The following is a 23,805-nucleotide window of genomic DNA, read 5'->3' as shown; positions in this document are numbered from 1 at the left end:
GTGGGGGGAGGGGGCGCCATCTCCTTAATTGTGGGCAGGTGGGGCTGGGCCGGCGCCCAGTCTTTGCCAGTGGCAGCAACGTGAGTTATGTAAGGCCCAGCCTGGTGCCCTGGGCAGGTGCCTATAGATAGCATGACTCCAGTTATTTCTGTCCCCGGGGCTAGAATGACAGGAGATGCATTCACTGGCAGAGTCTGCTGAGGTCAGAGCCACGTCAAAGCCCCCACCCCCCCTCGCCCTGCTGTCAGCTGGCATTTGGAAAGCCAAGCTGATGAGGCAGTTGCTCTTAAAGGGTCCCACCGTGTACAGCGGAGGAACTGCCAGGGATCCAGATGCCTGGCCGATGCCCTTTTTGGGCAATGCCAAGGTTCCCTGGAACTAAGCAGGACACTCTCGACAGGATGTCATGCAGACTTTGGAATCTCTTTCCAGTTCCTTCGTTCTGAACTCTCTCTTTTTTTTTGTGCACAGAGAAGAGGTTCCCTCCCACCCAGGAGAGGAGAGTGCCTCTGAGCATGTGCAGCGTCCCTGGGAACATCCGCACCTCCTTGTGACACAGCAGGGGTTTGGGGGCAAGCAGCCGCCAGGCAGGATTCTCAGATGACAGGCTGCCTTCTTACCAAGATGGGAATTGCCGTGGATCTCCAGACAACGGATCAGTTCCCCTGGAGAAAAGGGCTGCTCTGGAGGGTGGACTGTGGCATTAAACCTGCGATCCCGTCCCTCTGCAAACTTCTCCCTCCCCAGGCTCCACCCCCAAATTTCCAGGAATTTTCCAGCCGGGCTCACAAATACCGTGTCTTCCTGCTTATGCTGGAGCCTTGTGAGTGGTACCTGCCTTTCCCGGTAGGAGAGAACCCCCAAATGCCCCCTGGGCTGGAATCCCCCCCCCCCCCCCCCCCATCCTGCCACACATTGGCCAGGATCCAAACCCATTCATGTGCGGAGCTCCCAGTTTGCTTTCTCGCACCCTGTTGCTCCAGCAGCTGAGCAACAGATCTCTGGGCCAAGCTGGAAGGGGGGGGGGGGAGTCTGGTGAGTCAGGAAGGGCTGGGCCCGGCCTGTGTTGCTGGGAAGGGCTGGCTCTCCTGTGCCCCAGTGGCTGCGGCCGTGCGGTGCCAGGAAATGAGACGCAGCCTTCGGGCTGACTCACCCAGGAATGTCTGAAAGAGAAGCCCTTTCCAGGCCCTGCAGGCCTGTCCGTGGTTACATCGGGCTTCCTTTTAATGCCATCTCACCCGGGCTCAGCAACAGAGGACGTGTGTAAACAGGATTTGGCCCAAGAACACCCCCCCCCCAGGAGGCCTCTCTCTCTCTCTCTCTCTCTTTTTCCGGGCAAGCTCAATGTGTCTTTCCTGAGCCAGCGGAATTAGCACCAAACAAGGGGGGGAAGCGCAAATGGCATTTCCGACATGGGGGGGAAAAGGCGCTCTGGACGTTCTAGCGCCCTGGCAGCTAATCTTGGCTTTTAGGCCTCCCCCGCCAACCTGCTCTTCCTGTTGCAGACCTCAGAGGCCTTGCCATGCTCCCTGGGGTGGGGGGGGAGGGGGTGGCATTCCTACAGCATGGGTCACCTGCAGCTTTAGTTGCTTGTAAGCCTGTCTTTGGCTGGTCAGTCCTCTGCGGTGGGGGGGGGGGGGGGGGAGTCTAAGGGATTGCAGAAGACAGAGAGGAGCTAAAGCGGCAGGGGAGTTGTGCAAAGGATTCCCTTTGCTCTTGGAGAAGAGGGTGGGAGGTAGGACTACCAGCTCTGGGATGGGGCATTTCTGGAGTCTGGGGAGGGCGGGATTTGGGGAAACGGGAGAGCTCAGCCAGGGTCTAATGCCATGGAGTCTGCCCTCCAAAGCAGCCATTTGCTCCAGGGAAACTGATCTCTCTTGTCCTGAGGACAGTTGTAATTCTGGAAGAGCTCCAGGTCACACCTGGAGGCTGGCAACCCTGGGGAGCAGCAAGTCCCAAAGGTCTCACCACCCACTGGGTGGGGGAGTCCAGCTGCAAGGCAGGAAGGAGCTCAGTGGCACCTTAGAGGCAAATCAGACCGATTCCAGCCAAAGCTTTCGTGAGTCAGACAGTTCACTTCATTGGATGTTGTAGTGGAACGGACCTGCTCTGGCCTGCAGTGCCTCTTCCACCCTGCCCTCCAAGGCTTCCTCAACACCTGGAGAGGCTTTTCCTTCTCTCTTGGGTAACCCACCACCACCACCTGACCTTTGTAAGAAATTGCCTGCTGGGAGGGGCAGGACCCCCAGCTTCCCTTCCAAAATCGGAGGCCTTGCCTGTGTATCTTCTGCTGCCCAGCGTCTGGTCACCACAGGGACAGTTTACTGCCTTGCACACTACTAAAGGAATAGCCACTTGCCAATTGCCTGCCCTTCCCCCCTGGCGCTCCTTTTAAAATAACATATCTAAGACAATCGAGATCTAGGTGGTACAGAGAACCACCACCAGCATCAGAAGTTATAAAATATTTATTAAAAGGAAAATGTTCACAAGGATACTTTTAGCACACCACCAGATTGAGAAAGGGATTCAAAAGAAATGGGTAAAACACAATTCCTCTCTCTCTCTAACATGCCCAATCAGATGTTAAAATATAGGACATACTCCTTTAGCTTAGGAAGTTACAGATCTCTACTGAGGTTCCATTACCTCGATGTTTCCTACAGCTTCATGATCAATGCCAGCTTCCTCCAGACCTCAGTTAAGAGTTCTACCTGCTTTGATGGACTCCAGACAAAAGACAGCTTCTTCCTTGCTCCCCTGTGTTTTATCACCTCTTTTCACCACCCACTGACCAGGTCAGACTGGGACGGAGAAGTTTTACCTGAAGATCCCAGAGATTTCCTTCCTGAAGTCTCTAGTATTTGGCGCCTCCAAATCTCTGTTCCCTGAATGGGGAAGAGGGAGACCTTGACCCACCCATTCTCTCCTGCTAGATCTATTAGCATTTGTATGAAGGTGGGCTGAGGTAGGCCGGGAAAGCGATTTAACTGACCCCCCCCTTTCTGCCTGCCTTATGCCCAGAGAGAGAGAGAGAGAGAGAGAGAAACTTTTAAAACTCAGAGTGAAGGTTTTGTTCATTTCAAACCTTCAAAGGAAAAATGCATTTCCTCACAGATGCATTCAAGGCTACAGCAAGAGGCCCTCTGGCACCAGAAGATTTGGCCCTGGAGTTTGGGTTGCAGGTTTGGTTTGGGAAATACATGGGAGATTTGGGGGGGGGGTGGAGCCTGAGGAGGGGAGGGACTTCAGTGGGGTATAATGCTATAGAGTCCACCTTCCAAAGGAGCCTTTTTCTCCAGGTGAACTGGTCTCTGTCTCCTGGACAGAGCGAGTTTGGTGTAGTGGTTAAGTGCGCGGACTCTAATCTGGGAGAACCGGGCTTAATTCCCTACTCTTCCACTCGCACCTGCTGGATGACCTTGGGCAAGCCATAGTTCTTTCAGAGCTGTTCTTGAAAAAGAGCAGTTTCTGTCAGAGCTCTCTCAGCCCCACCTACCTCCCAGGGTGTCTGTTGTGGGGAGGGGAAGGGAAAGGAGTTTGTAAGCCGCTCTGAGACTCCTTTGGGTAGTGAAGGGCCATTGGGTATAAATCCAATCTCTTCTTCTAGAGATCCGTTGTAATAGCAGGAGATCTCCAGCTGCCACCTGGCCGGGATGTTGGCAGCCCTACCTGGAGTGATTCCAGGCTGGGATGGAGAACAAAGAAAGCATTGACCACCGTCAACAGCTCCCTTGCTTGCAGGGAAGAGCATGAATTTGTGCTTCAGATGTAAAAAAGACATCAAGTTCTGTCTCTGGAGCCCCCAGCTCAATAATCCCAAATGAGAGGGCTGGGAAAGGCAGGCCTTGGTTTGAGAGCCTGGCAAAGTACCACTAGCTCCAGGAGACACTCCAGCGGTTAATGGACCAAAGGAAGAGGAGAGCTTAGCTTGTTCTTCCAAACCCTTTTTTCGAAGGAGGGCACCAGACGCATTTGAACCTGGGGGGGGGGCCTGATCCATGGAAGTATTTTCTTGAAATCACGAGCTGCCATGCAAAGTTAAGAGTTGCAATTTTATTTATTTCTGAGCCTAAGGACCAGGTGCATGTCTTGGATGCATAATTTTTTATCATATGGTTGAGGTGGGTCCTCCAATGGCCGACATTATCAGCTATGTTTCATATATATGGCAGTGGCACAGAAGAAGAGATTGCATTCACTCATGACATCCTGTGAGGTAGGTGGGGATGAGAGAGCTCTTGAGAACAGCTCTGAAACAACTTGTAACTGACCCAAAGTCACACCAGCAGCTGCATGTGGAGGAGTGGGGAATCAAACCTGGTTCTCTCAGATTAGAGTCTGACACAGACACTTAACCACTACACCAAGCTGATTAGTGCAGGGTTAGGGTTGTCGAACTCACTTGTTATGAGAGCCGGTTCTGACATAAATGAGACCTTGTTGGGCCGGGCCAGGTATGTCATCAAATGTGATACCAGGTGGCAGAAATATAAACTTTATAAACGCAAAGGGTTTTTTTAAAACTGAAAATAAAAAAATATGCTTAAAACATTAGCACTCTTGCAATATTTTGTTTATTTAACAGTGTCTTTTTTTTTAGTACCCGAGGGTATACTTTTTTGGGGGTTTTTACATTATATACTACAAACATACAGACAACTTATACATTATATACTACAAACATACAGACAGACAACACCCAACTACCCCCAACAACATATAACAAGAGATTTTTATCACTTCTTCTGCTTATTAAATTTCTAAATTCATTATCTATTTTGCTAAGCTTATCTTTTCTGCGTTCTCAAATTACTACATTTATCTATCAGTTGTGTTTACATTATAGCAATCATAGAATCTCTTCCAAGTTTTTTGAAAAGTCCATTCTGTGCTGGCTCTCATCTCAAGTGTCAGTTTGTCATTTTCCACTGTTTCAAATAGTTTGTTCACGTACTCTTGTTTCATTGTTATTTCCATTATTTTCCAATTTTTGGCAAATACTATCCTTGCAGCTGTCGACATATGAACTATCAAATACCTATCTGCTTTATCAAAGTCTTTCGGAAATATATTCAATAATAGTATCTCTGGAGTAAACTGGATATTAGTTCTTGTTATTTTTTCCATTATCTCATGAATCCATCTCCAATACCTCTTCGTAACATCACATAGCCACCACATGTGATAAAAAGAGCCAGTCTTATTTTTACATTTCCAGCATTTATCAGAGCAGTTACTATTTTGTTTAGTTAATCTATCTGGTGTAATATACCATCTATAAAACATCTTATACATGTTCTCTTTATATAACACGGCATTCGTTAATTTTATATTTTTCCACCAAATCAGCTCCCACTCTTCAAAATTAATATTACGGCCTATATTCTGGGCCCATATAATCATATTGTTTTTCACTATTTCATCAACCATCACATCGTCCAATAAAATCTTATATATTTTCTTTATCACCTTGTTTTCTGCTGTTAAAACAGCCTCTTCCAGTTCAGTTATTTTATTATTAAAACCTATTTTCTTATCCTTCAAATATATCAATTCCAGTTGCGCTTTCTTCCACCAGGATAATTGCTCTGGTAATTTAAGATTGTCTTTTTTATCCAGAATATCCTGGTATCTTAACGATTCTTCTCCCATATATACATTGGGTAATGTAAATGCCTCTAAAGGTATAATCAGTCTTGATCTTCTAGTATATAAATTTTTATGTATAGGGTCCCATACCTTTAATAATGCTGCTCTCAGCCAATGCTGCTTATTTAACAGTGTCTGATAACTAACACCTCTTGCTCTGAATCATTGCATCAAAATGTCTGTGCTGTTCAGGTGTGTATCTGTAAGCTGCAAACCTATGATGACACAGCATCAGCAGAACTGGAAGAAGCAGCAGAAGCCAGCCAGTTCCACTCCGGGCTTGATAGAAGCCCTCTGGGGGACTCATCTGGCCCCCAGTCTACATGTTGGACACCCCTGGGTTAGTGTGTCTCACCAGGATCTGGGAAAACCAGATTTGAATCCCTGCTCTACCAAAGAAAGTTTACTGGGTGACTACACCACTCACATACTCTCAGTCTAACGTTCCTCAGCGTTCTTGTGAGGATGACCCACTCAATCTGGTCATGCTCAGAGGCCCTGCTTCAGTTGCCCCCGCCATCTGAGGCTAGATGGATGACAACCTGAGGAAGGGCTTTCTCTGCTGTGACACCAAAACTGTGATTCTCTCAGGGGAGATTCGTCTGTCTCCCTCTATCAGTATCTTTCTTCAACAGGTGAAGACCTTTTTGTTTCATTTGGCATACTCCCAATAACGGTTTTTTGGCCCTCCTTCTAGTGCTGTATGTTTATGTGTTTTTAATTGAATTTTAAAATATTGTAATGGGTTTAAATGTTTTTACATTTGCTGCTTCGTGGACCCCAATTGGGTGGGCATGTGGTATAAAAATGTTTTAAATAAAATAAACAGGAGGAAAGGAGCAGGTCAGCTGTTTTGCTTTCCCATAGGGGATAAAGATGGGGTATAAATGAATAAAGTAAATAGATTTAAACTAAAAATAGATAAATTAACTGACCCTATTGTGTGAAATCGGAATATAATCCAGAGTAGAGGCCATTTACAGTAGGAGTGGCTAAATTATAATAACGCACTCTCCCTAGTTTTGCTAAACTAATCAACAGCTGTCAGGGTTGAGGAATCCCTGGTCTTGGGAAACGTAGGAGCATTTCTTGATCAGTTGTGCTTTGGCAGCTTCACGCTGGAATTTCCCTTTGAAGCTGTCTCTAAGAAAAGCGGCGACTGCGTGTTTCCTGAGTCTGCAAATGTTCTCCCACCGGCTTTTGACTCTAACCCCAGGGGTTGCACGGCGTAAACCGGCCGCCTCCCCCACTCCCTTCCCTCGCAGCCCGGCTCCTTTAAGAGCCTGCCCCAGCGCTCCCCCGGGGAAAAACTGACGTCTGTGCCTCCATCCTCCCCCCCCACCCCAGTGACTGCGGCTCCTCCACCGGGTGGGAGTCACGTGGCCGAGATGTGGAAACAGCTGATTGGTCCCTCGAGTGCCCTGTTGCTGCTTTGCAACCTTCGCTCTTAGTGGGGCGAAGGGCAGCCCAGCGGCGGAATGCCGCGCGGGGGTTCCTCTGTGCAACGCAGCGTCCTACCGGCATAAGGAGCCGGAGTTCTTGCGCCAGGCGGGTAGGCGGCGGCCGCTATGGAGCAGAAAAGGCACTCTGCATATATTCAGAGCACCTCCATCCGCCAAGCTTCGCACGTTCCCCGTCGGGGAGTGAAAGGGCTCCAAAGCCGAGCCCTCTGCACATGCTCAGAGGCTAGCGTCGGCTGGCACTGAGCGGCGCTGCCTCTCTTAGGAGTCGTCGCCGACGCAGAAGCTTCGAGGGCGCGCCTGGCCCTTTAAAGAATTTGCACAGTCATCGCCCGCCCGGCAAGGATTGCCAAGTCACTGGGTTCAGCCGAGTTCTCCTGGCCGCGCCCCCTCGGCTCGCTATGATTGGCGGGCCGTTAAAGACCAAGCCACTTGTGATTGGCTGCAGCAGTTTGCAACAAAGTTCTCGGAATCTTGGTTGCGTCACTTGTTCTTCAGCCGGCACTGAGCGGGAGGAGGGGTGGGTGGGAGAGAGAAAGGGACCGTCAACACGTTCCAGCTGAGCATTTTTATAGGACCTGGTTTTCAATTCACGCGAATAAATATTGCCCTACACAGTGCGGAAAACTGGCGTTCTTTAAGGCACCTCTCCCCGGTTCCCATCACCCGCCCTTAGTTTCCCTACCTTGAAAATGCCAACTCACAGTCCGCGGAGCATGATGGGAGGAGGGGGGGAACGAGAGGTGCCCCTGGACTACAGCTCCCAGCACGCTTCGCGAACGCAGCGCCCTTTTTTAGGCCACGCCCTTTCTGTCAATGGTGTCCCGAGGTGGGCGTCGCGCGGTTTCTCTCAATGGGGAGGAGGCGGACTCAAAGCCGGCCCTCGCGGGCGCCTGGTTGGCTGGGCTGACTTGCCAATCGGAGGGAGGCGCGCCTGGGCAGCGGCAGAGGCAGCCAGCTGATCAGAGGCAGCGAGAGCCGGTGAGTGCCGGAGGAGGACCAGGAGGGGAAGCCGAACCGGACTGCCTGCCCCGCCGGCGCCGGAGGGAGCGGCCCGCCCCCCGCCGGAGCCCCCCTGCTTCCCGGCCGCGTGGCAGACCCGGGGCGAGGAGCAGCAGGCGGCCGCCGCTGGTTATGCAACCGGAGGCCGCTTATGGGGCTCCAAGTGGGTGGAAACTTGGCCGCCGCCCGCCTTCCCTGGCTGGAGGCAGAGCAGAGGGTCGCGTCGCCGGGGCCGCCCGCACGCCCCCCTCGCTCCTGGCACGAGGGGGGCGGCCTCGGTGCCCTTCGGCGTCGGAGCGGCGCGTGGCCGGCACCGGGTCCTCCTCCTCCTTCTCCTCTCTCTCTCCCTGCCTGCCTGGACGGGGCGGACGCAAACTTTCTTGGCCGCCCTTCCGGAGCCCGCCGCTCGCGCGGCTCAAGGACGGAGCCTCCCTGCGGGCCGGAGCCAAGGCACAGCCGGGCCCTCCGCCTCGCCTCGCCTCGGCCTCTGGGAGCTGCTGATTCATGCCTCGGAGCCCCGGGCTGGAAGGCAGGCAGGCGGGCGGGGGCGGAGCCCGCCCTTGGACCCGAGTTCAGACGCGGCGGGGCCGGCAGACGGCTGGAATGCGGAGCAGCTGTCCCAGGCGCGCACGGCGGGAATGCGGAGCAGCTGTCCCAGGCGCGCCTGGAATGCGCGGCATTTGGCTCGGCCCGAGCGGCCTGCGCCGCCGCGGGCCACCTTCGCCTCCCGGGGCCGGGCGATGGCGCAGCAGCAGCAGCAGCTCGGGGGCGCCTCCGGCCCGGGGTGCGAGAAGCCGGCGGGTGGCTGCGTGCGTCGCCTTGGGCCTGCGCCAGGGCTCGGCCTGGGGGGGTGGGGAGGGCGCAGCTCCCCTCCGGCCTGGACTCCTCTTCGGTCTGCCGCTCCTCGGGGCCACCCAGCAGCAGTTCTTCAGTGGCATGCTTTATGTCCCTTCGAGCCGCTAAAGCTGCCAGTTGAAGAACTGTTGCCCGTGGCCACTCTCGTCGCCTCGCACCGGACGGAGCGGATTAGGCCGGCCAGACAGGTGAGTCGGACGGCGAGGGGGAAGGGAGGGGGCGGCAGCTTCGTCTCTTCCCGGGCCCGGGGGGGGGGGGGAGGTTTTGAAGGGCCTGAGCTGCTTTGGGGAGGGGGGCGCTTCTAATATCCACAACAGTTCTCTGCCCATAGTGACTCCCCCCCCCCTAAAAGCCCTGGGATTTGGCCCTCTTTGTAAAGGACCCCCCCCCGGAGAGAACTGCAGTTGTTGGAGGGCCCTTTCTGAACCCTCCGAAGAACAAGGTGGGCAGGAGGCTCTTGGCACCCTTGTGTGTGTGTGTGGGGGGGGGGTTTCCTGGAAGGGGCAAGGAGTTAGGCTTCCACCCTTCTACTGGGGGTGGGAAAGGATTGTGGGGCTTTGGGCCTGAAGCAGTGGTAGTTGGAGAGGAGCAAGCAGCCCAGCCCCCGGGGACAGGGACTGCAAAGTCTGGGGTCAGCTCTACCCCCAGGCGAGCTCGATGGCAGGCCACAGAGCTCTTGCCTGCACCTGGCTTGAGCAGAGCCGGCCTGGCCTAGCGTTTGGCTAGAGCAGAGCAGGAAGGGCCCAGGCCACTGGGCGGGCCCAGCGGAGGTTTCTCTTGCGTCGCTTCTCCTCGGAGCCCCTCTTGTCCTGGCATCGCCTTTTGGGGTCTGCCAAGGTGAGATACGTGATCTCTCTTGCCTGGGGGAATGTGCATGTTCCTTTGGCGAGTGACGAAATGGAATCTTCCTCCTCGGCCCCTGCCCCCCAGGAGTGCCAGAGTTTGAAGCGGCCTTGGGTGGAGTTGGGCATTACTCATGAGGTGTGGGAGTCCAGCCTGTCTGTTGGTCAAGGGGCTTTGGCGGAGCCGATGCCTGGCACTGAGTCTGGGGTCTTGTGTGGCCAAAAAAAAGTCAGCGCAGAGTTGAATGCACACCCTCTAGCTTCCTCCCCTTCAAGAAGGTTTTTGGCTGAGAGGTGGGGGCGAAAAGTCTGGGCGCCGCAAAGGGCAATGCGTGTGTCAGGGCTTTTGCCTGCTACTCTCTTTCGTGCCTTCTGTTGAGGGCACAGACGGTTGCCCGGCCATGGACCTGCAGGTATCTCATGGACGATGCCGGGTGTGCTGCGCCCCAGGGCGAAGGCCTCTTTCCTTGCTGGGCGTCAGTGTCGGATCCAGCGCGCTTGGTCGCCGATCACCTCACCGTTACGCAGCACAAGGACTTCGGAGACCAACTCCAGAATGCGTCTGGGGCGGAATTTGTGGAAGTCCGGATCTGGCCTGAAGCTGGCTCGCCCACTGCGGCTGGACCGAGGTTCTGCTCTTGCCTGTTCCTACCAGTGGGAAATGGTTGTGCCGTGTGGGTGTCTGTTTTGGGGGGGGCCTTGCATGGAAACGGGACAGACCTGCCAGGCTGCTGGCATTTCACAGTCCTTTGACGCACCCCCACCCCGACTTGGCAACAGCCTTTTCCAAGACCTGTGCCCATCGGAAGGTTGTCTTTCGTGCCTCTGACGAAGGGTAACCCTGTCTTTCCTGTGCTGTCACAATAAACATGCTTATCTTTAAGACTCTCTTGATTTTTGCAGTGACTTGAAATGGCAGTCTGTCTGGACTTCCTGCAGGGGGTGGATTCTCTGCGTGGCATGTGGATCACAGGAGCCTCTTCACTGTAACGGGGGGGGGGAGAAAGGGGGAAAGATCCTCTGCTCCCCCCACTGGTGTAATGCAGCTGGCTCTGGAGTGGTGTTTCAGCCCTGCCTGAAGTATGTGTTGCTGGGTTCCAACCTCTCTGCAGCTATCATGTGCCCATGAGGAAGTATGGAGTGGTGCCAGGCGGGCCTGCCTGTCCAGTTAGCCAGGAGGGCCTTGCACTGCCCTATGGGGGAGAGGAGCTGCCTTCCTATCTGCCTTGCCCAAGCCCATCTCTTCCAACTCAGGTCTCCCCCTTCCTGTACAGTGCACAAGGTACATATACCTATAGGAGGGACTAGAGCTCCCTCTGCTGACTAACTGGAGTATTGCTGTTTTCTGGCTCTCTCCACCAAGCAGGGAAGTTTTATATACCGAAAGGTGAGATTTCCCTGGCTTTATTTATTTGGAACATTGATATGCTGCCTTTCCACCCAAATACGGACCCTGAGGAGGCAAAGTGGAGATTTGCATTCTGTTAATTATTAGAATGTTCACAGCGGATGCTGTGGTATTTGGGGGTGGGGGAGACTCCTAAACCAACTCGGTTTGCCAAAGGATCTGAATGTGGCCTTTTAGCATTTGGGTGTTGCCTTTAGCCTATCAACAAGAAAGCTGTGTTTTTAGAAAGTTCCATGGTGCCTAGGAAATTTAAACCCTTCCTTCCAGCTTCCAAACGAGCTCATATGGAGAAGTTGTGGAGCCTCTGGTTGGGCTGACCGGGCCCAAAGGCAGGGTGTGGTAAAACTCTGGAAAATATTGGTGGGAGGGGGATAGGATCTGTGACTGAGGCAAGAATAGTAAAGGAGGACTGTGTGAGGAACCTTACGGGCCAAGGGTGGTGGGGATCCTTAGAGAGGGAAATGAGGCACCAGTGCTAATTCTAGAGGTCTCTGAGTGACGAGAGGGTAGTTGGAGTGTTTGTCATTTAGTTCTAATGTGGCTGTCATGGACCCTGATCTGGATAGCCCAGGCTAGCCTCATCCCTAGTTAGTATTTGGATGGGAGATCATCAGGGCAGTCCAGGGTCACTATGTAGAGGCAGGCAATGGCAATCTACCAATCTGCCTTGAAAACCCTACGGGGTAATTGGTTGTGACCTGATGGCACTTTCCGCCACCAGAGATAGTCGACTTTTGATAGTTCGGTTTAGTAGTTAGGAGCGCGGACTCTAATCTGGGAGAAACGGGCTCGATCCCCCACTCCTCCACATGCAGCTGCTGGGTGACCATGGGCAAGCCACAGTTCTCTCAGAGCTGTTCTCTCAAGAGCCGTTTGTGTCAGAGTTCTCTCGGCCCCACCTACCTCACAGGGTGTCTGTTGTGGGGAGGGGAAGGGAAAGGAGATTGTGAGCGGCTCTGCGACTCCGAGGGAGATCTGGAGATGGAAATAAGGGAGGTGGTTGAAGCAGGAAATGTTGCAATACTGTGTGACTTCAGCAACCTTTGCATCGACAGGGTAAACGTGGGCTCAAGGCATGCTGGAGAAACAGGGTCCCTGCACAGACTGTGCCTGGGAACAGTGCCTCACACAGCTGACTAGGAGGCGTAGCAACTCTGAACTTGGTGCTGACGGAGGCTCAAGACCCAGCATGAGATGTAGATGTCGTTGCACTGATTGGGAATGATGCAAATGGAGTTCGTCACTCATGTCAATGGCAAGTTGTCCCTGAAGTACCAAACAATCACTTTTGATTTCAGAAGAAGGGACTTAACTGAAACGAGGCAGGAAGTTAACAGGGAGAATTAAAACTGTCAAATCCCTCCAGTCTGCCTGGAAACTACCAAAGCCCAGAGAGATAGAAAAGGTACCACCAACTCTAAAAGGATGCCGGTGTAGTACCCCTGAGTTCTAGTGTTATGTGTGTGTGGGGGGGGATGTCCACTTTCTTTACTCAGTACATAATTTTATAAACCTCTTCTCATTTCTCCCCTTAGTGTTTTTTTCCATAGACTCTCCCAGTCTGTCCTCATAGGAAAGGTGCTCCACCCCCTTAATCAGTTTGGTTGCCCTCTTCTGTACTTGTTCCAGCTCCGCAATATCCTTTTATGAGGGAGGCAACGCAGACCATTGCTGGATATTTCACATGAGGGCCACACAGTAGTTCTGCATAAACTTTGGACTTCGCTACCAGTAAATGTACTGATGGCCAGTAGCACAGATGACATCGAAAGGGGGTGAAAGAGACCCACGGGTCAGTGGTGGCTACTCATCACGGTGATTAAGAAGAGAGAAGAGATTGGATTTATACCCCGCCCTTCACTACCCGAAGGAGTCTCAGAACGGCTTACAAACTCCTTTCCCTTTCCCTCCCCACAACAGACACCCTGTGAGGGTAGGTGGGGCTGAGAGAGCTCTGACAGAAACTGCTCTTTTTCAAGAACAGCCCTGCCAGAACTATGGCTTGCCCAAGGTCATCCAGCAGGTGCAAGTGGAGGAGTGGGGAATCAAACCCGGTTCTCCCAGATTAGAGTCCGCGCACTTAACCACTACAAGAAGAAGAAGAGGAGATTGGATTTATACCCCGCCCTTCACTACCCAAAGGTGTCTCAGAGTGGCTTATAAACTCCTTTCCCCTCCCCTCCCCACAACAGACACCCTGTGAGGTAGGTGGGGCTGAGAGAGCTCTGACAGAAACTGCTCTTTTTCAAGAACAGCCCTGCCAGAACTATGGCTTGCCCAAGGTCATCCAGTCTGGTGCAAGTGGAGCAGTGGGGAATCAAACCCGGTTCTCCCAGATTAGAGTCTGCGCACTTAACCGCTACACTAAACTGGCTCTTAAAGAGAATTTTCATATTTGGACATAGTGAGTCTCTGAAGACCAGTACTAGGAGGGTAACATCAGGGGAAGGCCTTGGCCTCTTGACCTATAAGGCAACACTTATGACACATGAATCTAGTACTGAATCAGACCTATGTTCCATAATGATCATTACTGTCTACACCGGCGGTAGCTTTCTAGGTCTTTCACATCAGCTACTCCCTGATCCTTTTGACGGGGGATTGAACCTGGGACCTTCTGCATGCCATACAGAGGCTCTTCCACTGAGCCACGGCCTCTCAGTTATGTAAAACAGGATGATAAGGCTGGATGGACTGCTGATGGGTTCCAGCAGGGCCCTTCCAATGATGTTTTTTTGAGTCAGATCCTCTCAATGGCGCTGCTGCCTAACCTGAGATCTGTACTGCAGGAATTCCTCCTCTCCAATTCCTACTTCCACAAAAAGACAGCCAAGTCCCAGCTGGATTTAATATTTTATTGCAGCTTGGCAGGCACTGTGACCAGCTCCTGTGGATCCTACCCACGGGTCAGTCAGTTCCATCATCCTGAAAAAGAGACAACCAGTTGGGCTCAGGTAGAGGCAGCCACACGGGGAATGTGCTCTGCCGATGCTCCTAAGCACGAGCATTTGCGCACCGGGGGGGGGGGGGGGGGGTTGTACATGCAGTCGAATCCCTTACTCCGCTTCGTGCTTGGTGATCCTTCTTCCTGAGTAGAGGACTTCAGCCACCATGGCCACCACAGGGTCAAAATCCAGGCTGGCGACTGCAGTCACAAAGTTGTCTCTGTGGAAGGAGGAGGTCCCAGTGAGAGACCCCCGGCTTGGGGGGGATCCTGTCTTCCCTTGTCACTGCCACAGGAAATGGTGGCAGCTAAAAGCACAGACAGCTTCAAGAGGGGATTGGATAAACATATGGAGCAGAGGTCCATCAGTGGCTATGAGCCACAAGGTATAGTGGAACACTTGTCTACGGCAGGGATGCTCTGTATCCTTGGGGCTTACAGGGCAACAGTGGGGGGGCTTCTGGAGTTCTGGCCCCACTGGTGGACCTCCTGATAGCACCTGGGTTTGGGCCACTCACTGAGTGACAGTGTTGGACTGGATGGGCCATTGGCTGATCCAACATGGCTTCTCTTATGTCTGGGGGAAGTGATGGTCCGTATTCTTGGTGCTTGCGGGGGGTAACAGTGGGAGGGCTTCTGGCCCCACTGGTTGACCTGATGGCACCTGGGTTTTGGCCAATGTGTGACACAGAATGTTGGACGGGGTGGGCCACCGGCTTGATCCAACGTGGCTTCTCTTATGTTGATACGTCTCGGCCTCCTACTCCGTCTCTGCTCTCTCCCGCTATCCAGAGAGTGGCCCGGCTGGCAGCCACTCGGCTCTCCCTACCCATCCATCCCCCTTCAGTGACATTCTGTCCTCACCTAATGTAGAAGAGGACAAACTTCTCTTCGTCCAAGTTGCCCTTCACCACTGTGTCCGTGTAGCCTTTCCCGTAGCCTAAGTGACAAAGGAAGGCAGCAAGATCTGATCCGAGTTGGAGGCTGGGAACCAGCTTGGCCAGTGGGGCTGGCGGAGCATGACAAGGCAAGGAACGGAGGAGGAGCCCTTTGCCTCTGCTCCCGTTGGGCTCCCGCTGGACCAAGGCGAAAATGGGATGCAGGGGTACCAGGCAAGGAGCAGCAGTTTAGCGGCCCACCTAGGGGGGGAGCTGTGTCTTGTGACCTACAGCAGCAAGCGGGTCCCTGCCCAGCCGTGCAAAGGGACCGGGGTCCCCCTTGGACCATAGCTCCGCTTTCTCACCAGAGGCTGCTACTTCCTGGATCTCAACCCCCCCATCTCTCCCTGGGGATGCCAGCCTCCTGGTGGGACCTGGGGACCCCCTGGAATTACAGCTCATCTCCAGCCTACAGAGATCAGCTCCCCTAGAGAAAAGGGATCCTTGTAGGGTGGACTCTATGGCCTTGTGCCCCAGTGAGGTCCGTGTCCTCCTCAGGCTCCGCCCCCTGAATCTCTTGGAGTTCCCCAGCCTGGCAAGCCTACCTGCCCCCCCCCCCCCCATGCCATCTTTATTTCCTGCATATCGGATGACTTTCCCGAGCAACTTGGTCCAGAAGAAAGGCACCGTGTAAAGCTTCTCCTGCCTCTGCAAGATGTTGAGGGCAGCCACACGCCCTGGAAAGGGGAAGGAGGAGAGGCCAAGGAGGGAGCGTTCATGGGGGAGGCGAGGCTTTGGCTGGGCCTTGGGTTCTATAGACTGGCCTGGGGAGGACCTGTGATGCAGCTGACGGCCTGGGCTAAACGTTGTGTATGTGTTTGAGATTTGAGAAATCTAGCTCCCCCCACCCCACCCCACCGAGCAGGAGTTCCAGAACGTTTAGAGGCTGTGTCCACCTCTACACTTCAGCCACTGCTGGCTGGGGCACAGGGGAGACATGGCGGGGTGGCACCAGGCCTGAAGGAAAAGTGTCTTGGCCACAACCGCTGCCAGTTGGAACGAGTGGGTGGGTGGAGCAGGGAATGTGCCGCTGCCGCCCTCCCTCTCTCCAGCGCCTAATGCTGCAGGGAGGGGACCCAGGGCCCGCTCTCCAGACGCAGGAGTTTGAGCCCCACGGCCTACCTTTGGATCACAGTCGCAAGCATGGGTTTTTTTGTAGGAAAAAGCCCAGCAGGAACTCATTAGCATAATAGGCCACACCCAACAGCAGAAACCATTAGCATAATAGGCCATACCCAACAGCAGAAACCATTAGCATATTAGGCCACACCCCTGACATCACAGCTCATTAGCATATTAGGCCACACCCCATGTTACCAGAAGTGTGGTCATCCAGCCACACCCACCTTTTGCTTCTTATTCTGTTTACTTTGTTGTCAAAACCCTGGGCTTTTTTTGTAGCAGGAACTCCTTTGCATGTTAGGCCACACACCCCTAATGTAGCCAATCCTAATGAGTTCCTGCTGTTGGGGGTGGCCTATTATGCTAATGAGTCCCTGCTGGGCGTGGCCAACTCAGGAGCCAGCCGGAACTCCGTTCCTGTGCGTTCCTGCCCAAAAATAGCCCTGGTCGCAAGCCCCCTTTTGGCTTGCAGTCTGCTAGAGAGCAAAGCGCTGTTTCATGCATTTGTTCACTCCGTTTGGACCCCATCTTTCCCAAGGGTTCACGGTGACTCAAGGGAGTTCTGCTTCACGGTGAATACACGGAGCTGCCTTGTACTGAATCAGACCCTTGGTCCATCGAGGTCAGTAAGTATCGTCTACTCAGACTGGCAGCTGCTCTCTAAGGTCTCTCGCACAGGTCTTTCACATCCCCTACTGCCTGGTTCTTTTTAATCAGCGATGCCAGGGATTGAACCTGGGACCTTCTGCATGCCAAGCAGGTGCTCCACCACTGAGCCACGACCCCTTCCCCCGCTGGCTGTGTTCAAGTCCAAGCATGGTGCCATGTCCCAGCCCAAGAGGCCGGTCTACGTACCTTTGTAATTGCAAAGTCTCAACTGGCTTATAGCGACTCCAGCAAGCGGTTTGCAAGGCAAGCGAGTTGCAGAGGTTTGCTCCTGCCTTCCTCTGCTGAGTCTTCCCTGGTGGCCCCCCCATCCCTGTCACCACCCTGCTGAGCTTTCAAGATCTCATGAAATTGGGCCACAGAGTTCACCGTCCCTCCCAAGGCCAGTCTCGGGCACCCAAAATTCTCCAGCAAGAGCGGCTGCAGCTTAAAGAAGCGATGGCACTGGTGAGCATCCAGTAGGACCCCACTGGCCTGCCAGGGGAGACCTCAGGAGCTAGAGGGACAACTGCTCCCATCCTCCCTGAGCAGTCGGGTTAGAACAGATAAAAGGAAGGACTTCTTCACCCAAAGAGTGATTCATACATGGAATTCACTGCCACAGGAGGTGGTGGCGGTGGCTACAAGCATGGACGGCTTCGAGGGGGAATTGGATAAACATCTGGAGCAGAGGTCCATCAGTGGCCATTAGCCACAAGGTATAGATAGGAATTCTCGATCTGGGGCAAGGGATTCTCTGTATTCTTGGTGCCGGGGGGGGGGGGGAAGCAGTGGGAAGGCTTCTGGTGTCCTGGCCCCACTGCTGGACCTCCTGATGGCACCTGGTATTTTTGGTCACTGTGTGACACAGAGTGTTGGACTGGATGGGCCATTGGCCTGATCCAACTTTGAAGAAGAAGAAGAGATTGGATTTATACCCCGCCCTTCACTACCCAAAGGTGTCTCAGAGTGGCTTACAAACTCCTTTCCCTTCCCCTCCCCACAACAGACACCCTGTGAGGTATGTGGGGCTGAGAGAGCTTTGACACAAACTGCTCTTTTTCAAGAACAGCTGTGCCAGAGTTATGGCTTGCCCAAGGTCATCCAACCAGGTGCAAGTGGAGGAGTGGGGAATCAAACCCGGTTCTCCCAGATTAGAGCCAAACTGGCTCTCAACCAACATTGGCATCTCTTATGTTCTCATGTCTGCCCCCGCCGCCTGCCAGCAGGGAATCCAGCTTCCCTTTTCCCCTTCCACCTCCAGCCTTTGGAGGTGTCACCAGACAGCTAACTCCTGTGTTTCCCAGTTCACTTTCACGGCGATGAGGACTAGCAACTTGCCCCTTCCAGCCACCTCCCCCTCAGGCAAGTTCTTAACCCATAAGAGAGAGGTTTGCTACCGTGGGCTTGGGCAATCTGCCAGTGGTAGATGTGGGTGTTCTTCCAGTTGAACAGGGCCACGGGAAAGGAGACTGCGTCCCCAGCAGCAAAGACATCGGGGACATTTGTCTTCATGAACTGGAGGGGAAAGAAGAGCCTGGTTACGGAAAGGGCTCGGGGGCCGGGCTCTGTGGTGCAGGCCAAGCCCCCCCACCCCAAGAGCCTCAACCTACCAGGTCCACAAGAATGGTGCCGTTCTGTTCCAGGGCGACGGAGCTGCCCTGAAGAAAGCGCGTGTTGGGAGCAACCCCTGCGGGGAAGGAGAAGATGGACATAGAGGAGCCGGGCCTGGCGGGGAGGCGGGCATTTCCCTTGCTGCCGTGTGAGCCAGCAGCTGGCCTTATGAAGGGCCATTTGGAAGAGGGAGGGGGAGGTCGAGAGCCAGGCCTGGCAAAGCAGAGAGACTGCCTTGGAAAGGTGGCAGACAGGAACAGACATGGCTAGCTTGTCAAGGGAGTGACATTTGCATTTTGCTGCAGGCTCCCCCCCCCCGCATGCACCAAGCCTCCATTCACTGTTCACTTGTCCTAACTGCCCTTCCTTCCTGCCCCTCTTTTCCTTCTAGGGTGCCAGAGGGGCACCGTTGGCCCAAGGATGCCCTTGGGAGCTGTGAACAGTGGGAAGAGGTGGAGCAACAGGCAGCTCCTGGGCAGGGCGAGCCTCTGGGGAGGCAGCGACTCTCGGTCAGGCTGAAGTACTCGGCACTGTGCAATAGGTCCTGCTCCTGCTCCTCCTCCCAGGAGACTCCAAGCCTCTCTAGGGACTTGCTTTCCTGTAGCTCCTGCTTGCGTCAATGGCCCCTCCTTGTGGTCAGAGTGCAGAATGCGAGTGAGAATATATTCTCGCGCATCTGTGCCAGCTGAAGCAGCATGCATGCACAGGAAAGTTTATATGCCCAGAATTAAACTTTGTTGGTCTTAGAGGTGCCACTGGACTCAAACGCTGTTCTGTTGCTTCAGGCCAACACAGCTACCCACCTGAAATCTATCTGAAGAAGTGTAAAGGTAAAGGTTCCCTTGCTCGAAAGCCAGTCGAGTCCGACTCTAGGGTTGCGGTGCTCATCTCCGTTTCAAAGCCGAAGAGCCAGCGCTGTCCGAAGATGTTTCCATGGTCATGTGGCTGGCATGACTAAACACCAAGGCGCACGGAATGCTGCTTCCCACCGAAGTGGTGCCTATTTATCTACTTGCAATTTCTTGCTTTCGAACTGCTAGGTTGGCAGGAGCTGGAACTAGAGACGGGAGCTCACTCCATCATGCGGCACACTCAGGTCTCGAACTGCTGAACTACCGACCTTCCACAGCCTGCAGTTCAGCGTCTTAACCATTTGAGCCACTGCAGCTCTGAAGAAGTGTGCATGCTCATAATAGCTTACAACCAGAATCAAACTGTATATGTTGTCAAAGGCTTAAACTGTGAATTAAACTGTGTTGGTCTTAGAGGTGCCACGGGACTCAGACTTTGTTCTGTTGTGTCAGACCAACACGGCGACCCAGTTGAATTAGCCCTTGGCCATAGGATGGAAAAATGACTCACTACTGACCTTTCCCCTCCTCCCTTTCAGAAAATTAATATATAAGCCCCTCCTCCTCTTTTAGGATTGGGTTAAAGCAGGGCTCTTTTTGTAGAAAAAGCCCAGCAGGAACTCATTAGCATAATAGGCCACACCCCTGACAGCACAGCTTGTTAGCACATTAGGCCGCACCCCCATGTTACCAGAAGTGTGGTCATCCAGCCACACCCACCTTTTGCTTCTTATTCTGTTTACCTTGTTTGTGGTCAAAACCCTGGGCTTTTTTTGGAGCAGGAACTCCTTTGCATGTTAGGCCACACACCCCTAATGTAGCCAATCCGAATGAGTTCCTGCTGTTGGGTGTGGCCTATTATGCTAATGGGTTCCTGCTGGGCGTGGCCAACTCGGGAGCCAGCCGGAACTCCGTTCCTGTGCGTTCCTGCCCAAAAATAGCCCTGGGTTAAAGTGCAAGCCTGGGGTGGAGTTGGGGGGGGGCTATGGTACCCGGGCTTGGACCTTGTCTGAAGCTGCCCTTCCTCTGAATCCCCAGATCGCCCAACACACCCCCCCCCCCCCCCCCCCCCCGTGTCTTACCTATTCCTATCACCACTACATCTGCTGCGATCTTGTGCCTGTTGGATAAAAGGACACGGGCGACCTGGAGGGAGGAAACAAGACAGCTGAAACGATTGGGCGGGGGCTGCCAGCCCTTCCATGGCCCCATAAGCGTCGCCAACCTCTAGGTAGAGGCCTGGAGACATCCCAGAATCACAACTGATCTCTAGACGACAGAGATCTGTTCCCCTGCAGAAAACGGCTGCTTTGGAGGGTTGGACCCTACGGCCTTATACCTCGCTCCACAAACCCCACCCTCCCGAGGCTCCACCCCCAGATCTCCAAGAATTTCCCAACCCAGAACTGGCGACCCACACATGCTTTGGAGGCATCCCTTAGGGTTGCCAACCTCCAGGTGGTGGCTGGAGAGCTCCTATTACAACTGATCTCCGGGCGATAGAGATTAGATCACCTGGAGAAAAGGGCTGCTTTAGAAGGTGGACTCAGTGGCATTATACTCCACTGAAGTCTCTCCCCTCTCCAAGAAGAAAAAGGAGAAGACTGGATTTATGCCCCTCTCTTCATTCGGAGTCTCAGAGTGGCTTACAAACTCCTTTCCCCTTCCCCTCCCCACAACAGACACCCTGTGAGGGAGGCGGGGCTGAGAGAGCTCTTTCGAGGACTGCCCTTTCAAGGACAGCTCTGACAGAACGGTGGCTTGCCCGAGGTCATCCAGCAGCTGCATGTGGAGGAGTGGGGAACCAAACCCGATTCTCCCAGATTAGAGTCTGCGCACTTAGCCGCTACACCAAACCCCACCCTCCTCAGGCTCCACTCCCCAAACCTCCAGTTATTTCCCAACCCAGAGGCGCCATCCCTCCAGTGTAGGCTTGCCTAGCTAGGCTAGCTCTGCTCCTTTGTAACCCACAGGTCACATTTCCTAGCTCCAAGGCATGCTTCCTTTGTCCTAGCCATTGCCAAGATGAGAGACATTCCGGACAGGCTGCAGTGATGCTCAGCCAGAGAGACTCACAGACCTTCCCATCACGGTCCCCTAGCAGCTCAGCGACCTCTGTCTTCATTGAGAACAGGACTCCTTGTTGGTGAAGCATCTGGATGGAGGAGGAGAAGAATGGACTTATACCCCACCCTTCACTTGGAATCTCAGAGCAGCTGACAATCTCCTTCCCTTCCTCTCCCCACAACAGACACCCTCTGAGGAAGGCGGAGCCGAGAGAGCTCTGACAGAAACTGCTCTTGAGAGAACAGCACTGAGAGAACTTGTAACTGACCCAAGGTCACCCAGCTGGCTGCATGTGGAAGAGTGGGGAATCAACCCCAGTTCTCCCAGATTAGAGTCCGCGCTCCTAATGGCTACACCAAACTGCAGAGTGGACGTTACTGGTGTTCTCTACACTGAATTCTGAGATAGGGCTACCTTAGCTTAAAATATGTGGGAGGTGTACAAGCACATGTCGTCTAGGGCCACCTCTTCTCCTGATGCAGCCATGTTTGGGGGCTCTGGAAGGCCTTGGGGAAGTCGGTGCTTCCTGGCAGATGGTGAGGGTGCAGGCAGGGTCCTAAGGGGGTTCTGGAGCCCCCCGGGAGTGGCCAGAGTAATGTCCATAGGAGGAACAGGGTCTTCCTCTAGCACAGTGGTGGCGAACCTATGGCATGAGTGCCAGAGGTGGCACTCAGCGCCCTCTCTGCGGGCACGCGTGCCATCGCCCCAGCCAGGCCCAGACCATCATTAAAGTGTCGAATTCTCTGCCAAATAATTTTAAGTAAATGAAAGCATTTGGGATTGCTTTCCTTACTTTGTTTCGATCATCTTAAGTTAATGTATGAGTTGTTTTTTCTAAAGTACAACCTCAGTATTCAGGTTAAATTGCCGTGTTGGCACTTTGCGATAAATAAGTGGGTTTTGGGTCGCAGTTTGGGCACTCAGTCTCTAAAAGGTTCGCCATCACTTCTCTAGCATATAGGCCCCCCCCCCCCCCATGGCAGGACTGCAGCATGGCACCAAGTGAGAAGCAAATACATTGCCAAAAGGAAAGGCTTGTGGGTAATTCACAGAAGCCCCATCATGTGCAGTATTTGATTAAGTTAACTTGGAAGTCTGTATACTCACTGACATTTACATGAAAAATTGTTAAAATGTTGTTTGAGAACCTGTATTTATTTGTTATGTTCTAAGTTAAAATCCAATAAAATATTATGGTTATTAAAAAAAAAAAAATGTGCAGCGGGAAAACACAAACTCCGGTCCTCAAAACTCCACATCTGAACAAACATTTGCACCTATTTGAAATTTTTGGATCGCATTTCAAACATTAGCCTCTCGTGTAGAATCCACCACCAGATGGGCACCTTACGCTGTGAGCGTCACTTAACAAATCTGGATTTTGGCTGAGGACAAGTGGGAAATTCCAGCTGTTAAATGTTAAATGTCAAGTCACAGTCAGCTTATAGCGACCCCATAGGGTTTTCAAGGCAAGAGTCAGTCAGAGGTGGCTTGCCATTGCCTGCCTCTGCATAGTGATCCTGGGCTTTCTTGGTGGTCTCCCATCCAAATACTAACCAGGGCCAACCCTACTTAGCTTCCAAGAACTGGCAAGACGGGGCCAGCCTGGGCCATGCAAGTCTAGGCTGTGATTGTTATATATATCAAGGATTTTTGGATATTCAAGGTATCCCCTTGTAGAGCTGGGGTTCCTGAAAAATTAGCTCATGTATTACTTTACTGTGATTTTTATTTGGAGCCGAGGAAAGTAATTATTAGACCTCTCTTGCGTAATGTTCAGGGCCTCCCAGACGGGCAGCTAGTTGTGTACCTTTTTTTTGGATAGAAATCCCTTTGTACCCTTGCAGGTAGCTATGCATTTGCTGGCTGCAATAAGGATCTGTGAACAGTGAATGTATGCTTTTATCTTTTAATTTTACCTTCATCTTCATGTCACTCTGTTTTCATGTAATTTTACTTTGCTGAATGGACAATCTTTCTTAAAAACGTCTCTTTGGTTCTGGTGACACAGATGCCTAATGAAGGTGATGGGTGGATGGATGAATGAATGAATGGTGTTCAAGGGTTCAGCTCAGGGAACTGCTAGGGATTGTGTCCTGTGCCAGGGGTCATTTCGTAGAAAAAGAGGTGCAGGAGCTTATTAGCATAACTCATTAGCACAACTTATTTGCATATGCCACACCCCCTGACATCACCGGATGTGTGTCCGAAGGCAACACCCACCGCTCAGGCGCCACTGGACTGTTTTGGATTGCTAGCTATTGGGGGGGGGGGAACGCGCAGATCTGTCCTCGCAGAGGAGGGAGAGCTCGTACCTGAATAAGACTTGGTCTTAAAGGTGCCACTGAACTCTTTTGGATTGCTATCTATGGGGGGGGGGAACGTGCAGATTTGCCCTCACAGAG

General features: G+C 53.1%; 1 protein-coding gene across 1 annotated transcript in view; it reads right to left on the bottom strand.

Moving 5' to 3' along the window:
- Nucleotides 1-14,065: 14,065 nt before the first annotated feature.
- The window catches only part of LOC107119384 (apoptosis-inducing factor 3-like), a 27,252-nt gene continuing 17,512 nt past the window's right edge, over nucleotides 14,066-23,805 (bottom strand). The window contains exons 12-19 of the mRNA XM_015421847.1: nucleotides 21,414-21,488; nucleotides 20,416-20,479; nucleotides 18,482-18,558; nucleotides 18,269-18,386; nucleotides 15,680-15,778; nucleotides 15,028-15,103; nucleotides 14,280-14,384; nucleotides 14,066-14,144 (exon numbers count right to left, since the gene is read on the bottom strand). Of these exons, the coding sequence (XP_015277333.1) occupies nucleotides 14,066-14,144; nucleotides 14,280-14,384; nucleotides 15,028-15,103; nucleotides 15,680-15,778; nucleotides 18,269-18,386; nucleotides 18,482-18,558; nucleotides 20,416-20,479; nucleotides 21,414-21,488 (693 nt within the window). The remainder of the gene's footprint in view (nucleotides 14,145-14,279; nucleotides 14,385-15,027; nucleotides 15,104-15,679; nucleotides 15,779-18,268; nucleotides 18,387-18,481; nucleotides 18,559-20,415; nucleotides 20,480-21,413; nucleotides 21,489-23,805) is intronic.

Source organism: Gekko japonicus, unplaced genomic scaffold (genome assembly GCF_001447785.1).
Source record: "Gekko japonicus isolate JY-2015 unplaced genomic scaffold, Gekko_japonicus_V1.1 scaffold21, whole genome shotgun sequence".
Classification (NCBI taxonomy): domain Eukaryota; kingdom Metazoa; phylum Chordata; class Lepidosauria; order Squamata; family Gekkonidae; genus Gekko; species Gekko japonicus.
This window is presented reverse-complemented; position numbering and strand designations above follow the sequence as displayed.